Source organism: Carassius gibelio, chromosome B5 (genome assembly GCF_023724105.1).
Source record: "Carassius gibelio isolate Cgi1373 ecotype wild population from Czech Republic chromosome B5, carGib1.2-hapl.c, whole genome shotgun sequence".
Classification (NCBI taxonomy): domain Eukaryota; kingdom Metazoa; phylum Chordata; class Actinopteri; order Cypriniformes; family Cyprinidae; genus Carassius; species Carassius gibelio.
The window spans coordinates 36,645,649-36,672,094 of NC_068400.1; the positions used below are offsets into that span (position 1 = coordinate 36,645,649).

Here is a 26,446-nt window from a genome sequence, read left to right on the forward strand (position 1 = left end):
TCGACACTGAATATGAAAGAAACTAATGTTCAATAAAGATTTTTTTAAAGTAATTTTCTTGACCTTATCTAAAATGAAAACTACTCACTCTTTATTAGCAATTGACAATTCCTTTACTATTAAGAATAAGCAAATTAATAATAATAATTTTGCTAATTACAGTGAAAACACATGAAGAACTTACGGTAACACTTTAATATAGGGACCAATTCTCACTATTAACTATTTGCTTATTAGAAAGCATGCCTATTACTTACATATTTGCTATTTATAGTTCTTATAAAGCACATATTCTGTTATTATTCTGCATCTAGTTCTTATAAAGCACATATTCTGCATGACCATATTCTACATTCCTAATCCAGCCGAATACCTAAACTTAACAACTACCTTACTAACTGTGGATACACTTTAGGTGTATTTGTTATACAAATAATCATTGTGTTTAAACATTCACACAGAAACTGCATGGCTAGATATTTCAAAAGTGCATATGAAGAGAGAACTGTAGGAGTACATGTGACTATTGGGTGTTACATTTTCTTATTTCGTATTACTTAAAAAAAAAAAAAAAAAAAAAAAAAGCTGATGATAGTGAAACGATAACACTTACAATAAAGTATCATTTGTTAACATTAGGGAATGTATTAACTAACTTAAACTAACAATGTACAGTATATTTAAGCTAAGATATATACAAAACTTACTAAATTAGTCAATTCAAATACCATAAAAATACCATAAATACTACAGATCTATAGCGTAAAAAAATTATTAAAATGTGTTATCATGTGACACGAAAAATCTTGGATCTCTGGAACTCCAGCCCCTTTTTTAAACTTTAAGGCTTTCTATAATGTTTGCTCACAAACTTTTACCTCATCTAGTTTATTTATATGATTGTCATTTATTACATCACATATCCTCAGTTCGAATTTATTTATTTTTTCTTGGGCACCAGAGGGCTTCTGTCTTTTTGACACAGTAGCAATTTATACGTGAACATCTATCACAATCAGGTAACTGATGCATGTAGAAGTGCAGCTTTTTTTAAGTATTGGTAATAAAAAAATTAAAAGTAGAAAAAAAACTTTTGACATACCTAGGGATCGATGCCGCCATTAGAATTTGCCTGTTCCACCTATGCCATGGGCCGGCCCTGGTTATACATATCATATATTTTATCACTTTAATTAGAAGTTACACAATTAACATGGAAACACAAGGAACAATACTAAACAGATACTTAGAATTGTTTTTTTATGTGCTGACAGTCAAAAAAAGTTCTAACAATTGAAATGCATAAAAATTATCTGTAAAAATTTTTAATATTTTGAATTGGATAATCAAAAGTTGTAGACTTGGTTGTGGTGATCATGCCCACTTGAACACAAGAAACACATTCATGTACAATAAGTAGACAAGTAGTCAAGTGCAAAGATTGGAAGTGTAGGTATTGCAGGCCTTACATCTCTGCAATTTATTTATTTATTTATTGTGAAGTGGACTATTTTTTAGTACATTTCAGATAATATTTAGGTAAGATCATTCAAAATCAGTTCAAATCAATATTTAATTGAATAAATCAATAATGTCAACTTATTTATTTGTTCATCACCTTGTTGCAATTGTTTTGCAAGTTTATTTATTATTTATTATTATCCTCTCATACATCATTCACCACTGTCGTTTTTATGGTGAATTTCTGTGAGCTACTGTTTGTTGTTGTTGTTGTTTTTATTATTATAATTTTTATTGAACTTTTTTGGAATTTGAAAAGTTTTACAGCATTTTCCTATGAATGAAGTCCTTCATCTAATAACAGACAAAAAATATATATATTACGTATGCCCTGCATTTTCTTGTGTAAATGTTTACCTTGAAAAGGTTCTAAAGAAAACATACTGCATCTTTTAACTCTGAAAAATCCATTGACCTTGGAGTGAATTTTGATTATGATTTGAAGTGATGCCAGGCGGAGCAGTTCATCAGAATGACACTAAAGAGGATGTGGCCTTAGGCTAAACTTGACTTTGAGATCCTTTGCAAAACAGCAAATATTCCCTTTTGTTATACTATTAATCAGATAGATGGCCACACATCTGTTCATGTTAAATTAAAATTCCTTTTTGAAAAAAAGAAAAAAAAGATTCATATTGTGACATAATACCAAATCCACATTTAAACATGCCCAACTGATTTTGTCCCTTCTGCTCAACATTGTTTATTTTATGACGTCTACTCATTATTGACATAATTATCACAATGAACGGTATTCTGTCATTAGTGTTTCTTGTCTACATGGTTTATTAAAGCATAAATGCCTGAAAGGCTGCTTTATCCTTGGGTTTCCATAAACGACTGAAAACTGCTCCACTCACTTCCTGTGTCTATAGAGTCACTCAGACTCAGATCTCATTTTCAGGTCACCATGTCTGATAACAAGCCAATCCAGACTTTATATGAGCTGTCACACTCTGAAAATGTGTGAGCATTCACCCAACAAGCTTCAAAACCCCACATAAACCGGGTTTGAAAGGCTGTGCTCCAAATTTGTGAGGTGTATAATGTAGGCAAAAGCACAATAGAATAAATGTTAAATAAATAAAATGTATTTATGTGTTTGTTCCCCACTATTGTTGTGTATATACACACATATGCACCTGATATATCTGGACTTTATTTCTTGTCATTTTTGGCACCAATGCTTCTATTTGAATAAACGGTTTGACCATTTAAAAGGAACAGACAACTGTCTCCATGAGGAAGGGAAAAATGTCTTGAGGATTCATTTGTGGACAGAGCACAAAGGCGTTTGCAACTGACCAGCTGTTATTGTTGTGGTCTGAGTCTCAGACAGACTGTTTAAGATCTGTCTGACGCATATCGCAAACAAAAAGAACTTTGCAAAATCACAAGCTCAAATATTACATTTACATTTATGCTTTAGCAGATGATTTTATCCTTTTTCCCAAATACAGTTAGCTGGATGCAGAAGTTTTAATCTGACTGCTAGATTTATCGCAGTTTGCAATTTTCATAGTAAATGGGATATCATTGAGCTTAACTGTATGTTCAGAAAGCCATGAACTTGTGTGAGATGACGATGGCTGAATTTTCATTTCTGGGTGAATTTTCATTTTACTCACAATTCATCTGAGAATAACTGAAAATAATTTAGGCAAATCGTTGATGTCTGGGCTAATGTAATAACCGAAAGAGCTGCATATCTTAAAACATCAAAAAAGGAGCATTACTTTTTAAAGACAATATGTGGGGTTGTTCATGTTCGATTCATTCTACACCAGAACACTTAGCAGTACAATTCCCCCATGTTAAATAGAAGGTTCTTATTTATATCAACCCAATCAAAGCAATCAATAGATTCCTTTATTACAGTAAAAAGGCTAAATCTGAGTTCTAAGCCTAATTCTCATTCTGAAAGAAAAATGAAATATTGTGAGATTCTGGGGAATGCCTAGGAGAAAAATCTCCTGTGGATTGTATATTCTGTTCTTCCTTTCTTCTTCCACTTCTAGTCTCATAGCTGGCTACATTCAAATTCCCATTGGCTCATTCACATTCACTACAGGAAATCTAGGTAAATAGGCATCTTGAATTGAAAAGTAGAAGCTGATGGTTACTGCGTGACTTTCACTGTTCAGTGGCCATCTTGCAATAAATCACAAAGGCAATCAAAGCATTCATGACAGACTGAAACGGCAGTGCAGGGGGTTTTATTTTATTTATTTTTTTATAATGTTTCCAGACTGCAGATGAACCGATCGTCCTCTTCCTTTGATTTGTGTGATTACAGTGAAAGCATTACACTGTGTAGGCTACAGAGAGTGAGAAGGCCTAAATGGTTAAAGCAATTAAAAACCCTTTTTAAACCGAGAATATAGAGAATGTGGGATAATGTGGTTCATAAATTAAGCTTAAATAAATATCCATGTGAAAGCAGATAACATACAATTTAGCTAACTTAGCTAGTCATGGTTTGTATTTCATCCCACATCTGCATATGTTCTGGAGCTGGAGTGAGAAACAGTTTCTTAAAGCCAAAATAAGTTTACCCATGCCTCTGCCAGATCCAAATGTGACATGTCAGGACATAGACTTTAGACCCAGCCTGTGGTCCTTTACAGATGACACCCATGACCCTGTCTCTTGTACTTTTCATTTTTTCATCTGGGGGTCATTAGAAAGCCATGCCCACTGAATAAAATAAAATAAAACCTACCATTAATTTCCTGCTGATACATCATCCTTTAATTTTACAGACATTACTCTAAAACATATACAAAAAATCATATTAATGCAGTGCATTGTGCCATATTTTTAAAGATTTTATAGAGTGCATCCTTGACTCAGTATTAACTATTTTGGATCAGGAAGATCTGGTTTTAAGCAATTAAATATTAATTTTATTGAATTAAAAGTATTACTTATTCGCTCATTTTAAATGTAAAAGCTGTTAAGCAGGGTTAAGTGACTATACATTAATTTTTTTTTTTAAATATATTTTAGAATACGAGTTTATAGGATGATTTTCAGATCAAGTTTTGTATTATTTATGTATTTTTTTTACATGAATTAGAGGTTTTGTCCATTGCACTGAGAATGTGGTTACTAAGCTCAGTACCAAGGCATTTATGTCAGTTTTGAAAGCAGTTATCTAGTGATTCAGGTTACAGACTTCTTGATAAGAACAAGAAAAGAGAAGATAACATGAAGAACAGGTTTGCTCTTTCATTCAGGCTTTAGGCAAATGCACCTCAAAAGTTAAGCTAATGTTCTGCTTCACAGCCACTGCACAGCTTGCTGCCTGAGCACACACACGCACACGTTTTCACACATGCATGGATACACACATACTCATACCAGTTTCCATACGGCTGTGGCTGACAGGGAACCAAGGTCACCTACAGTGATGTCACAGCTTCTTCCTTAGGCAACTCCAATCCCCCAACACAAACACAGAGAGAAAAGAAAAAGAGGAGAAATGGGGGATGGGAAATTATGGGCTATCAGTCCACTGGGGACATTTTCTATACGGTACATACAGATGGACATGCAGTGTGACAACTGATACAGAATGGATTTGATCCCATTTTCATCCTTCATGCTTTGTAACTTAGGATGTAATGCAGGATTTAGCAGACTTTTCCAGTGAATATAATAAAGCATTCAATAATAAAGACACATTCAACAAACTGTCATTTTGCATTTACTTTGACATAAAGGTGTTTCCTATGGAAGATTAATGAGAAAAAGTGTCACAATTCTTAGTTTATATCTTGCAATTAAAAAATGTTCCTCATATATATATATATATATATATATATATATATATATATATATATATATATATATTCTGGATATAAGAGTGGAAATGTCAAGAACTGTTATACAAGGCACTTTATTTATATACAGCAGAAAACTGGTGAGTGCTTTAACCTCAGGCTAAAACATTTACAGTGATGTCATGTTCAATGTAACCGCAGGTGTCAAGACCTCTTCCAAGTGTTTCGGGCTGAGCCCAGTTTGCTGTTTCCTTTCAAATGGTTAATGTCTGGATAAGCAAAGCTAGTCTAAGATAAGTATAACAAGGGCAGCATCAATCTAGAATCTGACGTGAAATTATTCAGTTTTCAATATAAAGGTAAGATGTCATTTGGTTGAATCAACTAGGCTGTCAGTCACGTATGCACAGGTATTTTTAAAGTTTGATAAGTAGTAAGGGTGAATGAATACGCTCAAGGAAAGGATGTGAGGAGATGTGATTTTTTCCCCTCTGACACCATTCCAAGTGTGCATCAGTAGTGTAGTAGAATCAGGCCCTTGTGAAATTGAGGTCGCGCAGCTGCAAGCTCTTGTGTGCCACCACTGGTGATGCTGAGGGTTCTAAAGGGCAAGGACAGCCTGTAGTGCTCTGAGCCAGTGTTCAAGGCTAATTAAATAAACATATTCCTGTGTGCTTACTCTTAAAAAGAGCATTCATTCCTTCCTTTGTGTTTTTGCGGACATGAACCACTTCTAGACATTCTGTTGTATTCTTGTGGTAGAGCAATTGTTCAGAGGTATATTCAGAATTTACCACAAAAATTTATTTTCATTTGTACTTCCTTTTCTTAAAAATTGCAAAAATCTGGGTTATAGTGAGGCACTTACTAAAGAAGTGAATGGGGACACTCTGTACGTGTTAAAATACTCAACAAAGAATAGCCACAAGACATAAACAAAATTTAATGTGAAAAAAATAAATAATTTGATTGGTTTATGCTGCATATGCTGTCTTGCATTTGTATTTCTGCTAGCATTCACTTGAGATTCTGCAGCGCACTTTCAGAGTTTCTCTGAAACCCTCCTCCTTCCCCAGCTCCACCTGTATAGATCTCCTATGGGTTATTTTAAATGCTATTTGTGCAGCAGCAGTATGTCTTAAATACTCACAGCACCGTATCGCTGTATGCATTGGCAGTAGCAATTCCTGAACTTGCTTGCAGCAGCAGCAATAATCTACAAACACATCAATAACCAACAGCAGTAATTCAGCAGCAGCATAACATCTATTCCGCCAAGACCAAATACATTAACACTGTCATGTGCATCACCATTGTCATTGTCAGATTTGTCATGATTGAAATGCATTTCCTCAAATTTCTTTCCCTTATAATGTCACCCGATATACTTTTATTATCAGGAAAAAATAAATAATGTTTGCATAGCCGGCAAAAGAGGCAAAAATCCTCCTCTAATCTTGATAATAGCCTAAAGCATACCATATGCAATTGCTTTGTATGATGTAGGCCTACTGTATACAGCACATCAACAATACAGGGTGTTAGTATACAGACATATTTTCTTAAAGCAGTATCTCACATCATTGTCTCCATAAAGTTATGAAGAGCATAAGAGATTTGAAAACACTGTGGGCAGAGAGGACCAGGGATATTCATACAATCTGCCCACAAACACCCACAGATCAATGTGCCCAAGAGCAAATACAGCATCCATCAAACTACACGCATGAGGATGTGCTGGCTATGGTGGAGATAGATTGGGTATAGAGATCAAGTAGTATTTACAAACGATCATTTTAATTCATCCATTAAAATGTTACCTGGAAACTGTAAGTTCTTCTTTAAATGGGTAAACTAAATGTAAAAGTCCAGGGCCTTTTCGTTAACATCGAAGTGGGCTGTTGCAAACGATTTTGTCTCCCTCTTGTGGTGGACTGGGAAAATATTGATTAACTACAGAAAGTCATGTCTAATGGTGGTAGTCAGGGGATGAGAGGAGGAAAACTGGAAGGAAGAGAGTAGTTAGTGGATTACCACAGTAAAGTATAAAGGGCTTCCCACTTCGCACTTAATTTCATATAATTTCTTTCCAAATCAAAGCTCTCACTTTCCCGAAACCACATTTCTAATCTGACTCCATTTAAAGAAAATCTGGGGAAAAAAAACATGAGCTGGAAAACTGAGTGAGGCATTCTGGGAATGCGTGGTGCTTGCAATTAGAGAAGGCAGTCAGAGCCAATGAGGTGCTGGCAGAGAAGTGCATGATGGGAGCCAGCCTTGCCCAGAGGGATGGAGAAGAGCCAGTGACTGTGCTATTAGTCTTGGAATCCCTCTTCATCACATACTTGAGCTCGGAGCAGCGAGAAGTCCCCATCTTCCTCTCAGAGGGAGTATCAGTTTGGGGTGTAAATTTCCAACAGTGTCTCACCTCCTTACACACTGGAGATCACAGTACGTGAATCATAGTGAACAATGACAGAGTAGACAGTTTTCTTTTCCCCAAGTGAGGCAAGTTTGTTCCTGGCCTGGTTGACATTTATATAAATACAGTATAAGTAATCTGCAATTAGCAATCACCATGGGGGTGTATAAACATTTTTGATGTAACACTAAGTTAAACAAATGTGTCTGCTCACAGATAGACTTTATCTATACAGTCAGTAAACTCTTACTGTATAGATATGAACCATGAGACAATTTTGTTCCACAATGAATGCATTACTGCAATTCTACTGAATTTTCTATAGCAAGACCATGTATAAAAGTGCACAATGAATTCTATAGTAAGGATGAGCTTGGCTTTTAAGAGTGATATTAAGATATAAAGATCTTCATTTTCCACAGGCCATCTGCATTCTGTGATCTGCTGAAAAGCCATGTCAATCTCCACTTTTCTCCAACAGGGGGAGACTTGAGACAGACACCACGGTGGGAGTTCTGGAAAACTTGTGGGAAACTTAAGATTCTCCAACAGATAAAATCTCCCTAGCATTATGTTTTATTTATCTATTTATTTTTATTATTTTTAATAATGTACTGTCAAATAAAATAAAAATAATAATAATAAAGTCTTCTGAGATGGGTTTCTTTCCTCAGTCTCTCTCTTTTTCTCTCTCTGACTAGCCATAGGCATTTGGAAAGATGATAGTTCTCCATCTCCAAGTTGAGCACAAAGAAACATTGTCCAGGAAAAAATGTAGGTATGACTCTAGTTGGAGCTCATTAGTTTGAATGTATTATCAGTATATTCTTTAATAAGAAGGTCATTTTTGGGTCCTTCTCATAAGACGTGTTCAGTAATCTTTCTTTATGTTCTGGATCCAGCTGGAACTTTGCATGCACAATGAAAAGAAGAGGCAAATGTATAAAATACAGCATAGCTGAACTCATAAAGGGATAGTTCACCCAAAAATCATCCCGTCAGTTTAAACCTGTATGACTTTCTTCTGATTAATATAAAAACAGATGTTAGGCAGGACACCCATGATGCTATTTGTGATACAGTTACATGTTAAAATGACCAGGGGCTGTCAAGCTCTGAATATGACAAAAATATTTAAAATCAGAAGACTTAAAATATACAGTAGCAAAGGAGTCACTGTTTACTTCAACTTATCTCTGTTTGTGTTCCATTGAAGAAAGAAAACCATACCATGTTATTTTACAAAAAACCCAATGTGTCAAGCAAACATTTACATTTTAGGTGTACTGGAAAAACATAGTCCTCTATCTCTATCTATCCCAAAAAGCTATGTAAAAGTAGTCTTTCAAAAGGACCTGTCCATCATTTTGCACTAAAATAACCTGCACATTACCTATAGTGATTCTCGAGAAAGTGCTGTAGTTACTTTACTGGCACTATACACACAAACTAATGATGACTGAATGATGGAATGCAAGTTTGTAGAGCATGTACATTTATGGCTCTGTCTGCGGCTGTGCACTGCAGTCCGAGTGGGTTTAATTGTGTTTACAATATGAATAAATGTGTGTGCTGTATATGCCTGGTATAAAACACATTCTAACCATGACTCACCTCCCAAGCTCCACACTAAAATGAAAAATCGAGCCACAAGTGTGTTTCTGGTCAACGTTTTGCAGTCAGTTGTAAGTGGGAGCTGGGGGAGAATAATAAACAATAGTGGTCTGAGGTGCCCCAGGAGTAAAGCTCCCCTTGGCAGATCTGGGAGGCGCTTTATAAATTAGAAATGAGTCTTGCAGCCAGGTGCACCAACAATAGCTGCCTGAGCTGCTTAGCTGGCAAACCCTGTCCTCCCACACCCCCACACTTACACTCTTTCAGCCCGCGTTTCTCTATGAGCACCCCCTCTTCTTGGTGTGCGAGGGGTGCGGGACAGCTTTGCGCACTTGCGTTCTTCAAGTCCCGTCAGGAGACACCTCTAAGAGAGAAGGGAGTTACAGAGAATAGCGAGTATGTCAGTTGCATATTTAAGCCAAGATAAAGCTGCTTTTGTTTGATCATGTTTTGTTCTGGCAAATCATAAATTATATGGCATATATGTAATGTAGAATTACATATATTACAGTTCCCTCAGACTGAAAGCTTTAGTGTCGCTCGTTTCAATAAAACACTCAACTTTCCTGTACATTTATGTCTCTGCAGTAATGCTACCATTTTAATTTCCCTGGTCACTTAACACTTCATTACTCAATGTAATGTTTATGGCTAATTTCAAGAGAGTTCAACCCCTTAACCTTCATTCCCTGTCTGGTTTTTGGAAGGCTTAAAGGTGAACGCTTCAGGCTGTAAATTACTTTTATTTTTAGGGTTTTGGTATACCCAAAGGAATCCAACAAAAGCAACACAGAACATTGAACTTTCAACTGAAAATCCTGCACTGAGGAAAATTCATTTTTTCTTTCTCTTGAAAACTCGACGTCAGTACACAGGAAACGGTTCAATAAAATCCTGGGTTTGCCAAATTGCGTCCTTTTTTCCAGCAACAAGAGACTAGACTGTAACAAATAATGGAACATTAAGAACTACTAAAACTACATTAAATAGCTATTTGTTCCATTATCTATAGGATTTAAGGTGGTTTTAAATTAAGTATCAAATTTTTAAGTATGACATGCATTTGTGATGAGGATATGACATTATATTTCACAAAGCTGATATGTTTATCCATTTATTCATATCAATTTATACTCTTTTTCTTGAAATTTTTCTTGAACTTTCTTCTGTTTAAGCTAGACCGATAAACTGCAATTTGGATCTATATTGTATTCCTATCAAGCAACAATGAGCATTAAAACATAAAAGTGATAGACTAAAATATTTTTCACTAGCTAATATTTGTGATCATTGGCAATGTAGCAGACAGTTTCCTGAGTTACATTATTATTTATTCAAGTCAGGAATTAGCAATAAAATGTAGGTCAAAAAAATGGCACCACTTTTAAGATTGACATTTTGTTGGGATCCTCGTATGGAGCTTGTCATGGGTTGTTTACTTTTGCTTCATGTGCTTCACCACAAAACTATCATTGCTAATCTATTCGTAGGCTCCAAAGATTGTCTACATAATTTGATTTAACAAAAATGTTGAACTCTTGTCATAGAAACTGAATGAATGATATACACAAGAGAAAACATTTTTTTATTTTCTCTTCTCAGGTCAACTGTACCATGCATGGCATGACCAAAATCTTCACATCTAGGAATCCAGTCGGATCAAATGAGTGTGTCCACTTATCAAAATATCCAGAGTTGCTGGAAAGATCAGACCTCCCACGTAGTGCCAGAACTCTGTTTTGGATCCATCTTAGCCACTGCATGAAGATAAGTAGCACTTACAGTTTATATTATGCTTTTAAAATTTGCAGATGGCTTTTTCCAGCTTTATCAGCATTTATTTATTCAAGACGTTGCCTGTTATATATTCCAGGACATTATGAAGCACATTTCTATGTGAGAGAGGAGTCAGAGATCAAAGGTGACTGGGAGACGCAAAGCACCATAGCATTCTTTGATGCAAAAATTTTACAGGAAGTAATCATAACATAATATCTGTAAGGAATCTGAACCATCTTCCTCAGACTACTTCATGAAAGCACCGACTTTTAAGTATAATTTTAGTTTTGTAAATAAACGCGGTACAATCAGGGGTGAAGGAACGACCTAAAAAGTTTTTTTTTTTTTTTTAGGTTTCAAATTCCGTCAGCCTTTCTTCACTACATGATACAATTTTAAACGCCCTTTTTACAGATACATTCATATTTTTTTCATATGTTAAACATCTGTCAATCAAGCGTCATGATTTAAAATGCATGTTTTACATATTAAACTGAACATGGGCTGATAGTCGTGTTTGAGACATTACTGGTCATTCTGTGTTTCTGAAGGAGAAAAAGTTATAATGACACTTACACGTCGAAGACATCTCTATTTTGCTGACGCTTTTTTCTTCTGGAAGCTCGCAAACTGTCAGCAGGTGAGTCTGTCCTGCCTCATGACGTCAAAACGCGGACGGTAAATTGTGAGTATCTACTAGCCAATAGGATTACCGTTTGTGCGTTAGTCCCGCCCTCAAACAAGGCTTTGCACCTGAGTATTCTATATGTAAGATAAATAGTTGCAATAACTTCAAATGATCAAATGGCAGAAATGTAACTCTAGCGTACCACCTTTTTTATGGTGTGTCGAGCTTTTTGTATAGTAGGCTATATAACAACAAGGTAGTATATCATAATACAAATCATTTAGATGAGAATTAATTTTACACACACAACACAACCTGTTATATGGATTATGCATCTAATTTATTAGCCCACGTTTTTTCTTGATTAAAACCATGATGTTTGTCTTAGCATATTTCCATTGCATTTATTGTTATTCAGACTCCTCTTGCTGATGTTTTGCAATTGTAAGCTCTAATAAACCCCACGTGGATTTAGCAAATTTGGTCTGCTAACAAAAGCTAATTAAAAGCAGAATGGTGTTGTCTGACCTTTGGAAACAGAGAGAACGTTTTAATCAAAGATTGTTTCCTAAGAAGGCAAAGCTGCATCCTGACTTTTTCCAGGCTTTTGAAGACAGCTGCAGTAACTATGACGGGGATGAAACCACATCTGAAATACATTTTGCAGTACTAGGTCATTTACTAAAACCATATGTCCAAAGACTGGTCTTGGTATTATTCTTGCATTTTTCATTCTTGTATGTTTTTCTGTTGAGATGCACACAAAAGTAATTTGCTTTTTATTTCTTACCGGCATTAACAGGAACTCTGCATTTATTGCTATTTCACTAATAGTTCTGTGATTGCACATCACACCAATCAGTCTGACTCGTCTCGCTGATTGATTTAACATGTTAGTTGATCGTTGATGTGGTTTATTGTTACCTTAAAAAGTGAGTCATTGTGCGCCAAAAGTGCTAGGCTAGACCACAAAGAAAGACTATTAAAATGTATTACTTATTTTCAGAGCATGCACTATCAACATTAAAATGTATCACTTCATATGCCATTGTTAAAACAGCTCTGTCAGCACCGACTGATGTGTGTATAGCTGGTATGGATATGCCATCATCCAAGACCAACTCTGTGAAATCAGTTTGACAGCTGAAACATAAGAGATTTGTTAAAGTTATTGTTTCATATCACAACCATATTGAAACAAATAAGAAAAGCATGCCTAGGTTGGGATTCTTCTCAAAACACAACATAGATAAAATGAAGCATAAAAGCAACAATTATCTGTATTTGGCAGTCATGTCTGAGGATGCAGACAGTTTGATTAACTCTGACAGTCTATTGTACTCATCCATGCAATCGTTTCCAGAGCATGGCACATAAATCATCTGAAACATGGCAGTGAAACCGGCGTTTATTGAACTTGTGCTCATTGTTGATATAAGACTGTTGCAACATTCCAGACAGGATTAACATGCTCGAAAAACATGCGGTAAGAATGAATACTTAATTTTATTATATATTTATACATTTTGAAGTAATTTCACTTTGTGAATAATTTATGTTGGCCACAGCATATGTAGTCTTTTCTCTGTAATTATGTACCAGTCTGTGTGTTTGGCCTGAACTTTCCAGCTGCTACCTGTCATGGCACAGCCCTCATTATGAAACGTCATAGGGCATCATAGTTCACAAAATTCACAGATCAACTCAAATCAACTAGGCAAAATAAATGAAAAATAATCTGATTGTGCAAACTGAGTTTTGTAATAGTGTGATTGGGAAGTTTTTTTTACATATTGACCACTTAAATTCTCTGCATTGGACATTGACTGTAAATGACCATGACACACACACACACACACACACACACACACACATATATATAGAAACACTTTGAATAACTAGTTTAATAAAGACTGGTGTGCAAAAGACATTAACATTTTTATAGTCTTTATTTTATATTTGTGCTAGAATTTTTTGTTCAAAATGATTGGCAACATAAAAATGGGAACTGAGAAACATTTAAACTAATAGTGCTATGCCACAACAAGATTATAACTTTGTGGAAAACAGGAAGCAACACTTCAGCATTTCAGACAAAACTGTGGACTAAAATGTCAAGAGCTTTGCAAAACCTCCTTTCACCTTCGACGCTAACAGCATTATGCACTAATTACATTAAGTTGTGAGATTACATGGACAAATGTCTTGTAGCAATGAACATTTTTATCAGTATTGTTTATTGTATATGTTATTGAGTAGGCTACTGTTCTTTTCTAATAATTTTACTAGTCAGAAAACAGTTTGGTCTACAGCAGATAAAGTATAGGCCTATGTATACAATAATCTATTATCAAACATGTCTATAATCAACTCAGTTATATGGGATTGGGCAGCTCAGTTTGTCATAAAAATGGCTTTAGCAGTGCAATAAATGTTATGCATATATATCTTGGCAGTAATTAAGCAAAGCAGACCTCTTAAACTTCACCAGAGTTAACAGAGAACTGCCAAACATGTTTGATTACCGAATGGTTCAGGTCACAGAAAGGTCTTTGACCAATGCACATTGCAAAATAATGTTGTCTGTTCAACTTGGAGTAACTCCAGTAAAACAGACTCAATATGCCCAAAGAAATGGCTTATATGGTATGTACTTTCACAGTGTACACAATTGTATCAATACATTTCAAAGACGTTTGGCAGAGAACTATGCTTCGGAAATCTGTTGTAATATGTTTCTTAAAAAATGTTAAAAGAAAAGGGTTAGGGATGAATTGCAGGTGAATTTTGATCATTTTACAACATATTATCAAACAGTTTTAGATATATACAAAAGTGATTAGTTGGTTGTGGTGGAGAGATTGTCTACTGTATCTTTCATTACCTTTTCAGTCTTAAACAGCACAGATCCAAGACAGAACACCCCAAGTGTTTGATCTATAAAATACATGGGAAATATATATATATATATATATATATATATATATATGAACAATGGAATAAAACAATATTACGCATTGCCTGGATGTGCAAGTTCATAAAGTAAGTGGGAGCTGTAAGAATGCTTATTTGAAGACATTCTCAAAGGCAGGACACTTGTGGCTTTTGAGTTTTTTCATGGTCTTTTTTAACTCCTTGCTGTTTTTGTCCCACTTGTGAATGCCGGTGAGAAGGTACTGTTTGTCCACCTTGCGTCCCATTATAAGGTACATGTTTCCAAGATTTTCTAGCTGCGTGCAGGGGCAGTCGGCGCCGTTCTTCAGGTACAGAGTGAGTTTCTTCAGGTCCTTCTTCTTCAAAGGGCCCAGTTTTACGGGTTTTCTCCTCTTCTGCAGGATCACCTTGCGATCCGAGTTTTCCCGTTTTACTTCCTTGATCTTGGTCTTTATGGCTAAAGAAAACAGAGATTTGGATAAGGTTGAGAATATGGATAAAGACAAAAGTGAGAACTGTGATCAGCTTTCTGAAACTTCTACAGTGGGTGGAAAGGAGACTGAAGATTACATCATCCTGCCAGTAAATATTAGTTTTTGATATTTCTTCAAATAAAGCCTTGTGTTTATTTCCATAATGACATGTGGATTTTGAGCTGCCTGGAAAAGCCCCCACAATGTTTTTAAACACTGCTCCCACCTACTGCCTCTGTTGTGGTCTATGATATTGCAAAGCTTCGTTCAATCTTGCATCGTATCCCTGAACTGTGCAGCGCTCTCTGATCCACACAAAGTCATTAATTCCTCAGGCCATATGCTAGGTTCAGAGAGGCCAAGAAAGGTTTGGGTTGCAAGCGGTATCGCTGACGGTTCCCAAATGTCCGAGGCCATAAAAGAGAGATTAGACTGCCAGGTAATGCAGGGGACAAAAAGAGATGGAGGAATGGAGAAAAAATATGAGGAGAAGGTGTAATCAATATCAGGCCTGTCTTCTCTGCCAATGGTCTCAGGGCAAAGCCATCATGATACTGGTCTCTCTGTCATGAACACCGTCAAGTTCAAGAAAAAGCATTGATATCCTTGCAAACCAAAACCGCTCTCATTGCAATATTCTTTTCCCAGGGGGCAAGAATGTCCCAAATTGCAGCTTCACTGCCCTCTGCCCCTCTAGATGTAACTGGATACTAGGTTTTGTTCCTATGAATACTTCTCTTATAAGCTTAGGGCAATTAGTCAAAGGTCAGAAGTTTTCTAGATGGATATATTGGCTGTAGGTGAAATGGTTCCCCATTCAATTGCATCTCCACTGGAAAAAAGCACTAAAATAACCAGGGATGCTCTGATAATTAAAATTCTGGTTGACAAGCGGAAAAATAAATAAATTAACAATAAAAACTAAAATAACTCATTTTAAATGCTAGAAATTAATTTAATTTAATTAAATATAAATAATTAATCTTACATTTTAAGATCATTTTAAGAGACCATTGTTGGACTGCAAAGGTAATCTAAATATTAAAAATAAATAAAAATAAAAATGGGGGGTTAGAATGCCATTAGCAATTAAATGTTTAATACCAATTGATACTGCTAAATAAAAAACTATATCTAATATCAAGCTACACAGCTCAGCATAAAAATATAACTAATAACTCATATGGGGAATTCATAAATGTAACAGAAAATGGTTGTAAAAACCTCTGCAAAGATTTCATAAAATGATGTACCTTATCAGACTCTTGACTTTGGGGAAAACATGGGGAAATTCTGTCTGACCATTTAACTCCTGGTTTTATCTTACTCCACATTCTTAGATTTGCCTTAATCTGTCTGATCTGTCAGTAAACTCTCTTTAACCTGTTAATCTTTTCATTTCCTTAACCTTCCTATGCACGAGTCAGCTCCACGGTGGTCTTGCCAGATTGAAACTTCAATTGCTGTTCCTCCCTCACAGGTGATTTTTTTTTCTTCTGGGTTAACGATGGAGAAACATGCTTATCAACTTCAACAGTGTAACATCAGTGACCCACAAGTGAACTTCAGGCAGTCTGCCACCTACAGAGGAATTTGGTCCAATTAGCAGGCCAATCCTGAAGACCCGTGGAAATGAGCAGACATCGGGTTTGAGATTTACTGCTAATTATGTTTTAACAACCTGATCAGTCTCCATTGGCTGTCATTGAGCAGACCACAATGAAACTAAATCCTCCTCATATCCTCTTGAACCTTGACATATATATATATCCTCAGCAGCCTGGAACATGAAAAATATAACGCTTGCTTATTGCCAAGGGAAGTTAAAGTCCCCCATGGGGACCCCATTTAAGTCATGAGAGCAGCTCTTCACACCGTTACACTGTTATTCAAAGTGCTACATGATGAAATGTATTTTAGTCGGCAACCCACAACCTCATATCTCACACCTCCTCACTTCTAATTGACTCTTGCAGAAAAATAAGCCAGTCTTCCAAGTATTATTAGTGCACATGGAAGGGATTACAGCTTGATCTGAAGTCTATAAAGGAGCTTAGTGTTTGATGAATTAAAAAAAATGGTCTGAAGGTTAAAGAATTATCAAGTCAGGCCGAGTCTTGCCTACCTCCCACCACTTTATCTCAGTCCAAATCCCACTTTAATTCCACCGTGAACTCCATTTGCACCTTGTGTTTGTGAATGTAATCCTTACAAATGCAGGTACATGGGTACAGTTGAAAACTTTCAGATGTAGCTTTACAGCTAATACGCGTAAGACCACACTTTCCGAAAAATAACAATGGGAAAGCTCACTTGTTCTCTGTAATCCAGTGTCTTGAAAAGGGCATGCCACAATAAAGCACCATATAAATCAAGCCGTTTGAGATGCCTTTCCAATCTTCCTCGTATAGTGATAAGACACTATCAGTAAACGAGGGGGTGCTGACTGGCATACCACACTGCAAATACTTCACAGATAGATCTGCATCAGTAAAACCAGTATACTGAACCATGTGAGGATAGTAAACAAACACTGCGTGCCAGGATCGCACATAAATGCTGCATTCACACTACATGCTACAAAAACACGAAGCAGCCACCATTTCCAAACACAGGCAGTGGATCAGATTCTAAACACAAACCCAGGTCAGATAATGTCTCAATCTCAGATGGTCCAAATAAGTACTTCATGCTTGAAAGCTCTGGTAAATATTTGATAAATAAGATATAAACAAAGAAAGCATATCTCAGAAATCGTGTGGTCACAATCAGTGTACTTTCCAAACTGAAATTAATCATTTTTGAAAGTATTTACATTTCATATGTGATAAACTATGCTTTAAAAAACCTTTTAACCTTTGTCCCTGATCTTTGACCAGTCGTTTTGGAGACATGTCCACAGTCAGATGTAACGATGTCATAAAATCAGTAGGGAGAGTTTGGGCTGAAACAATTCACAAACATGGCACCTGTGGCTCGGGGTTAGCTCGCATGAGCATGCATCACTGAACACGGGATAGACAGCCAACTTAAGTTTGTTAATGCGGTACTGTTCTGGAGAGACAGAAAAACAATGTTTTTCTTCTGTTTCCATATTCTTCAAATATCTAAACTTTAATCAGATTTTCTGAGTATCCAGGGCTGTTCGAAATTACTTAAAGCAATACTTCGCAGCGTGAACCCGATCTTCATTCACTGTCTGTCTCTGGCAATATCCCGGAGAATTAATGTAGTGCTGAGGTCACAGAGAGAGTGTCAGTGGGGTCGGTTTACATAAAGCTGACCAGAGAAAGGCGGCAGCTTTCCAGAAATAGCTTACCCATTTCAAACACTGAATGAAACTTTATGGTTTTGTCAGAGGCTAACCAAAACCAGCTTTTGTTTTCCAATTCAGAAGAAAGCAGGAAGTCACTCTCGCACTGCTCTCCTTTTGTTGAGGTAACTCCTGCTGTGATTGGCTTTAATGGCTGCAGTTATAGGCTCATTTAACAGTCATTGTTGTTAACCATCTTCAAATCTAAATGTGCAGACACACTGAAAATCCAATAACAAGAAATTAAACCCAACTTTCTTAAGATTAGGGAAAAACATCACCAATGTACCAAAAGTATGGGTCTCTTATGTTACCTAAGGCAGCATTTATATGATCAATAACAACATCAACATTGTCAAATATTATTAATATTATAAAAATAAAAATAATTGTTATTTTATTTTTATATATTCTAAAATATAATGTATGTACATTAATTTTTTTTTAAACTGCGTTTATTTGAAATATTTTGTAATGTGATGAATTTCTATACTGTCACTTTTGATCAATTGAATGCATGTTAAATGCATGTAATCATTTCTTTTCTTTTTTTATGTATTGACCATCTGAATATATTATATAAGAAAAAGTGCTAAGCATCCCAGACATGTAACGTGATATATATATATAGAATGGACAAAATCCAGTAATAATGAGAAGGAAATTGTTGGTAATGACAACAAATATATACTGGACACTCCAGTTTACTCCAGTGACCAAAGAGCAAACTCAGACTTTGTCAGTGTCTGCCCAGAGGTCAACCCCTGGGCTGTTGTCACATCCAGACAGGAGAGCAAACATCCCAATTTAGAGCTGTTAGTAACAGCCAAATAAAGACTTTAGGGCTTCTGTGAATTACCTCAATTCATTAGTTAAACAGTCGTGGACTCTCAAAGGGTAATCCAAGCCATGACATAGATTTACAAGGGTTAAAACATTCTGCTGCTGCTATTTTAACTGTTTAAAACCATTGCATTGTACTATAAAAAGTGGATTTGGCAGTCAAAACGGTCAAATATGTGCAAAATAACAAAATTGTGATCCAGTAACTCTAAAGTGCTTGAATCTGTCCCAAAAGCAGTGTTAATGGCCGTGAAATAAAATATCATTCTGGCACTCACCATTCATGGCTAAAGAAAGTTATGTCTCAACATGATGACTTAACACTGGTGAAAGGTTAAAACTTAACGAAACTGAAAGATTTAATATACCGGTAAGCAAGTCATTATGTATTTAAAAAAAATTCATTGCTATGGTTTCCGCTTCTGGAAGAATAAAGTTTTCCCTCATTATTCTAACCCAAGACCATGAGAACTAAATTTAAGATGAGCAAAACATTAAACTACAGGCTGCTGGAGGGGAAGCTGAAAGAATAGGTGAATACCTTTGGGTTAAGACTGTGTGGTTTTGGCTGTTCTTTCAAACTAATATATATCAGTCTTGGATCTCTTGCATGCCTATTCCATTTCCAGAATACAGAAGATGAGAGGGGAAGATGGGCTGCAGTCTTGGCACGTTCAGTATGTGAGTGCAAGATACAATGAATGTGCATTTTTCTGTGCGTATAGGCATGCGTGATGTACTGTATGCACTGATGTTCTTACCAAATTCACTGGCACACATGTGCTCCAGAATCACATCCGTTTTCATTTCATTGTCACAAGGAGGACAAACTGGAGAGTGTCCTAAAACAGAGAAAATGCAGTCAGACAAATTCACCATCGGTATCAAAATACAGAGTAATTCTGACCAAATGTTTTAGTTTTTCGTCTACTTTGGTGTTTGTCCCAAATTGTTTTTGAGTGCATTACTTTGGAAGGTTTGCAACTGGCTTTTAACAGCGGGGAACCAATCACAGTGCAGTTTTCTTTCAAAATGAAGAGAATCCAAACTTGTCCAACTTTCTTTAATTATCTCCCCGTCAGACAGGCTACGGGATTTTCTCCTGGCTTTCTTCTATTTTTGTTAGACATTCTGTGCTTTGAATTGTTAGTTTACGTCTTTTGTTTGGCTTGCTTTTCTCACAGCACTAAAATATTAGAATCAAGCCTTTTTACATAGACATAAAAATGTTTGCTTGTTTCTTTCTTTGCCTGTCACATGGTAATTTGACATGAACGAATTGGATCTGCAGAGTTTACATTTGTATATAAAGCACTGTTACAAGTTATGCAGGTTAGAAAAAGGAGGCACAGGACAACACCCTAATAAGTGGGGCTGACTGTAATTAGGACAACTATTGTTCCACAGAAACCTCCCTATAGTCATTGAAACAGAGAAATTAACCCTTGAAAGTAATTATCTCGGTACCTTTTAAGATTTATAATTAAATTATAAGTTCAAACAGTATAATCTAATTCTGTAAACTTGTGTCTTTATGCTATTTGACAATACTTCGATTTAATTTTTGGTTTTTCATTTGCATCTATTTAACAAATTATTGTGGAAGTTGCACTTCAGTTTTTACAGCTGTTGGATAGGAATTGTAAAAGTTTTTAAAAAGCCCCATGTTTTCATAATGTAAGCTGCCAGTGGATCGAAACTGTGCAAAAACTACTATTTTAAAGCAGTGCTGCATTTTTGTATGGTGATGTCGGCAATAAACTTAAACTACCCTGTGGAGAGTTTCAATTTCAGTGGCTCTTGTTGAGTGTTACTTTCTCCACATGTATTATTAGCACAGAATCACATGAAAACAGCGGACAAATGGTTAGAGCTAATCCCTGGTAGAGAGTAGGAAGAGAGAAAATCCTTTCTTCTCTTTAACCCAGCACTGCTTGAAGCTTACAGTTGGTCGATATGTGAGGGAGGGTCTAATGTATCTGTGGCATTGGGTTCATCTGACCGTGATGCTGACAGCATGTGATAACAGCTGACGGGATCTCTGTGGGATACTTATTAATTGAACTTCTCTGGTATTCGGACTTCCAAGCCACCATGCTAGTGATCTCTCACTCAGGACTGTGCGTCAGTAACAGCAGGCTAGGGCAGATGGCTGAAGTCACAAAAGTATCTTCTCTCAGTGTGGTACATCGTTCTGGCACAGTCTGTTCATTCTAAAACACCATGCTGTAACTTTTGAAATGGAAATTCCCTTGTAATTTATGAGCCATCTACATAAGCTAGTTGTACTTTCCCTTGTCTGGGACATACGACTATAGGGCCTGAGTGTTTCCATAGGGAAAGTCTGACTGGTGCCAGATGCCCTGACTTACCTGGTAAAACAGTCCGCGTGACTACAAGAAGATACGTTATAACATACCTAATTTGCTTTCAATTATAGGGGAGGTTTTTAACAGTATGAGTCTTTTTGAACGTATGGAAATGTATTTATTAAAATTTTCTGCTTTGGTGCCGCCAGTAAATAAAAGCAGCTGTTCAAATCTCTGCCTTTGTCTGAACTAAAGTACTATCCTCCTACATTACCTTATGAAAAAACGACAACAGAAAAACCTTGTTATCAGGCACAGTGGGGAAGCCTGGCAAAGTTCTTGCTAGTGTCGTATTTGAATAGCATTAAATTTTCTGAAATAATAGGGTTAATCCTGAATACAGTGAGACTCATTTTAAGTCATTTTTACAAAGAGAAACTGCGCTAAAGAAAAGTATCTATTCTCCAAATTAGGTGCTGCAGTTGCGAAATAAAACCAAATAAATTGATATGTACTGGTCTGTTGTTGGAACACATCCTAGTGTTGTCCTGGAACTCAGCTAACACACTGAAATCAATTGCTACCAGCTGCTAAACAAGCAAAAACTCAATATTCATACCGAGAAGCCACATCCCCTGCATCCTCTACGGATGTTATTTTAAGGAGCGTGTTACCTAGAAATGTTCCCAAAACTGAATCATTTGTCAAATCAGACACAAACACGAGGTATTGGGCTGAAGGCAACAAAAGGTGTGATAAGTCTATGAAAACTCCCAAATGGAAACCAGTCCCTGAAATAACATTGCAACTGCCGTTAAAAAGTCTAGGTGTTACTTCTCACACACAGCAAAAGGGTGAAATGTTGTAAAGTATGTAAAATTATACTAAATGTATACAATATACATTGAAACAGTCAGTATAACCTTACATGTTCAGCAGCATAAAAAATAATTTGATATTTGCAAAATAATTAGAAAATTTTGCATGTCAAAATATGCATCTTGGTACATTTATTTTACAGGTTTTTGATTAGCCAATAGCTACACATTTATTTTAGTGAAATCACACTTGATTTAAATGTATAAGTTTTCGTGTTAAGTAATTTGGACTTACCAGTGGGCTTTGAGGCCTCTGTGGCATTGGGTGCACTGATGCACACATCACCTGTCGGAAACTTATCGCAAGAGAGCATCTCTGGCCAGGGGAACCCAAACGCTTCCATGATGGGTGTGCAGCCATCACGCACATTTTCACAGAGCCAGCGGCAAGGGTAGATGGGCCTATCCAGGCACACGGGCGCAAAAAGGGAGCACAGGAACAGCTGAGTGCCCGGGTTGCAGTTCTTGTGCACCAGGGGCACCCAACTCCCAGCCTGCTGTTTGACCTCAGATATACTCTCGTGCTCAAGCAAGTTTGGCAGCAGCATCTTGTCGTAGCCCACTCCATGACAGAGCTTCAGGTCTTCTGGGATGTCCATACACTGTGGAGGCTTGTCGTAGATACGGCCGTTATTGTACTCTCCCTTCCAATCATACACATACTCAGATGTCTGGCCTAATGAGACCATTGGCATCATCAAGATGATGATCCTCCAAAGCAACGAAGATGCAAGGGACTTCATTGTGAACTCCTGGTCAGGATCCCCAGTCAATGCAGCCCCCAAAGCGGTGAGCCTTGAATGAAATGAAGTCCTCTTTGTCTAGAAAATGAGGAGGGAGAGCCAAATACCTCTGAATGTTACAAGACTTTGCAGTCAAAGTATTGAAGTTGTGGAAACTCCACCTCTGAAGCCCCGTAGCTGTTGCTGACTCACACGGCTGAGTTGCTTGAAATGCGCTGCGCTCGAGACCAGGGGAGACCGAGACCGCGTCGGCGACCAATAGGAAACTTTCTGCACCTTTTGCTTCTCATGTGTCAATCAAACTATTCAATGACCCAATGAATGAGCCAATATCCCCGCCCGCCTGCGTTTCTCTCACTCGCCTTCTGTGGAAACAGATCCTTAATAACTTCATTTCGATTACATTATTAGAAGCATTGAAATGCATGAGGAGTAACTCGCCGAAGGCTCAAGATAATTGCATTTACCATATTCTGAAAAGCCGACAAGAGCCATTACCTGAGTATAACGTGCACACGTTTTTAATTCCATGCAATGTAATCTGTGTGGAATAATTTGGGCTACGTAATACTTATTTTCTTGTTAAACCGTCATATAGGTAAATTATTTTCACAGAGCGATTTTTTAAAGGTGTAACGTTATATAATTTAATAAGACTTTATTTGCTCTGCGTTCGTGGTCTCATTTGTATTTCAACGAGCCAAATTAAGTTAAAATGTCAAGTGTGAAATCTTACGACGCATGTTAGCTCTCCTCTGTTGTTTTGCTAATCACATTGGTTGGTGAGATAATGAAGTCTGAAGATAGCTCAGGGCTCATTACCACCAAACTCCCGTTGTCAAGACATTTTTTAAGCAAGACGGTCATTATAATGTGCTCAGCACCGTTTAACTTCAACTAAGAGTAAGAAAACGTTAGAATACATGCAAAATATTTTCTAAACTCTGTAACATTAGAAAATTAGGAAGCTGTCAGGATAGATAAAATGTGTGTACATTAAAACACATTCAGTCAAAGGTTATTTTACTTCTTAGTTTATTTTTAAAAGACGATTAAATCACCACAAGCGGGTGATAGTCCTGGTAATGTTTATTTTCTTTTTTTTTCCTTTTTTATAAAAATTAATTGGCTATAGCTATTTTACTTAATTTACTTTACACAGCACAATAATAACCCTATAAAGCACACTCTATCATTTGTAACATTAATTTCTAAGCCCTCTAAATATCTTCTGGGTTGTGACTGATAATACAGTAAAATTATAAAAACGTCCACCTTTAGGTTGTGGCATGTGTGTTTTTGATGGAAATTGAATAAATTAAATGCAAAATAGGTTTTATATTATCAGTTTTTTAAGATAAGCATTTAGGCTACTGATCATAAAACTAAACATTTAGATATTCTCACTACGATTTATTAAGATTTATTCATTTTTATTTGGGCCTCTAAATATAACAGATTTTTACAACCATAACTGTTATTATTGTAATTTTAGGTGACAATTACTGCTACCAGAATAGGTCCAACTGGTGACACTTTTGATTTTCAACTTTTGACAAACTAAAATATTAGATTAAATATGCTGACTCTGTATTTGTTTGTTTACTTCAGCAGCTTTCAGGAAAAAAAGTGATTAAGGTGAAACTGATATCTAGTTTGTCAAAATGGTTTAAAGAAACACCATAGGCTTCATTTCCACAAACACTACTTATGCATAATCTCTTATAGCATTAAACAGGCTACTATATGTTTCTATGAATTTGTTTAAACATATGTCAGCTGAGATTGCACTTCATCTGTGCTAAACTAAACAACATGAGCTACATGATGGTAAACCTATCTGAAAGATATAGGGCTAAAAAAGCAAAAGTGTCAGGAAAAGGGAGTTCTCCCTTATCGGAAGAAACAACGTGAAGCCCTTAACAGCTTTTCGACTGAAGCATTTTTCAGCCAGCACCTTTCCAGAGAATTTTTTGGCCGGCGGGTTGGCTGGCCTGGGAGTTTAGGGAGTCTCTTAAGCTGAATAAATGAATGCCTTTTCTGTTTGTATAGCCTCTGGTATAGGGGGAAAAAGGCTTGATCAAGCTAATATCACATGGAGAGATGCCTGCATGAATGCTAATTGAATGGCTGTGAGTGGAAAAGTGACCCAACAGTAGGCCTCTTAACATAACATTTAAACTAACAAAGCAAAACTGTGGTGGTTGTATTGAGTGCCCATTGGACCTTATGCAAAGCGGTTTCCTCAGCCACAATAGAGATCATTATCAGTAAAATGCGCATGCGGGTACACGAAAGGTCTAAGCTTATACTAACCAGAGCACCTAAACACAGCAACTTTCCTAATTTAAAGGAGAATGGATGGCTAGATGCATTAATGTGATGTTGCATAATGGGAGGTCTTTGTCTCCCGTTTGTAGAGTTCCACGCCCATGTGTGAAAAGGAAGAATTCTTAATTAAGTTGCTCATCAAATTGCATTAGGACTTATTAAACCTGTGTCACAAGAATTCCAGAATAGCTCATGTGTTCTGATAAAGTGAAAACACGCATGCCACTTGATTTACTCACAGCTTATGCCACTTTAATATAATTAAAGACTAAGGCCTCATTTAAAATAATGTTGTCCTGACACCTCCTGGGGAATTCACAAGATTGTATACCACATTTCCACATTTTACACCAACCTGTGAGTGCTTGTCTGCATGTGTTGCAAAGCCAATGACTAACATGTACAGATAGCTTAAACTTTCATGTTGGGATGAGGAAGCAGAGAGAGAGAGAGAGAGAGAGAGAGAGAGAAATAGCCGTTCTTACGCTCCTGTTGATTTAGGCTGAGAGATTCATTTTTTATATGTCACATGTCAAGTTATAAAACATGTTCACACTCCATCATCACTCAGTAGGGAGAAAGCATTCAGCTTTACCATAGAGAAATGGATTCTGGTTTATTGCTTGTCTCTCAAGGCTCAGCTGGACTTGAATCAGTTGCTTTATTTGTTTCTTTGTTAAGGCTTGTCAAATGAGTTGAAGCAGAGTGTCATCCTTGTGCCCTTTGGGGGTTGGCTGCTCTGTAAATCTTTAATTTTATTGTTTAAAATAGGCCCAAATTACAAATTAATTATAGCCAACTCTTTCTTTGTCACATTGATTTTCAAGGTTTGATCATAGCAACCTTTATCTTTACAAACAAACAACTAGTTTA

General features: G+C 36.5%; 1 protein-coding gene and 1 long non-coding RNA gene across 2 annotated transcripts; both read right to left on the minus strand.

The window, feature by feature from the left end:
* Positions 1-5,406: 5,406 nt before the first annotated feature.
* LOC127958029 (uncharacterized) lies at positions 5,407-11,783 on the minus strand. The gene is made up of 2 exons (XR_008153932.1): positions 11,698-11,783; positions 5,407-9,706 (listed from the first exon to the last, which is right to left on the minus strand). It is a non-coding gene; the product is annotated as an uncharacterized LOC127958029 (long non-coding RNA).
* A 1,896-nt stretch (positions 11,784-13,679) lies between these two features.
* LOC127958020 (secreted frizzled-related protein 1) lies at positions 13,680-23,477 on the minus strand. The gene is made up of 3 exons (XM_052556802.1): positions 22,735-23,477; positions 20,074-20,154; positions 13,680-15,140 (listed from the first exon to the last, which is right to left on the minus strand). Exons 1-3 carry the CDS (start codon positions 23,240-23,242, stop codon positions 14,815-14,817), a joined length of 915 nt encoding a protein of 304 aa, XP_052412762.1. The 5' UTR covers positions 23,243-23,477; the 3' UTR covers positions 13,680-14,814.
* Positions 23,478-26,446: the final 2,969 nt, after the last annotated feature.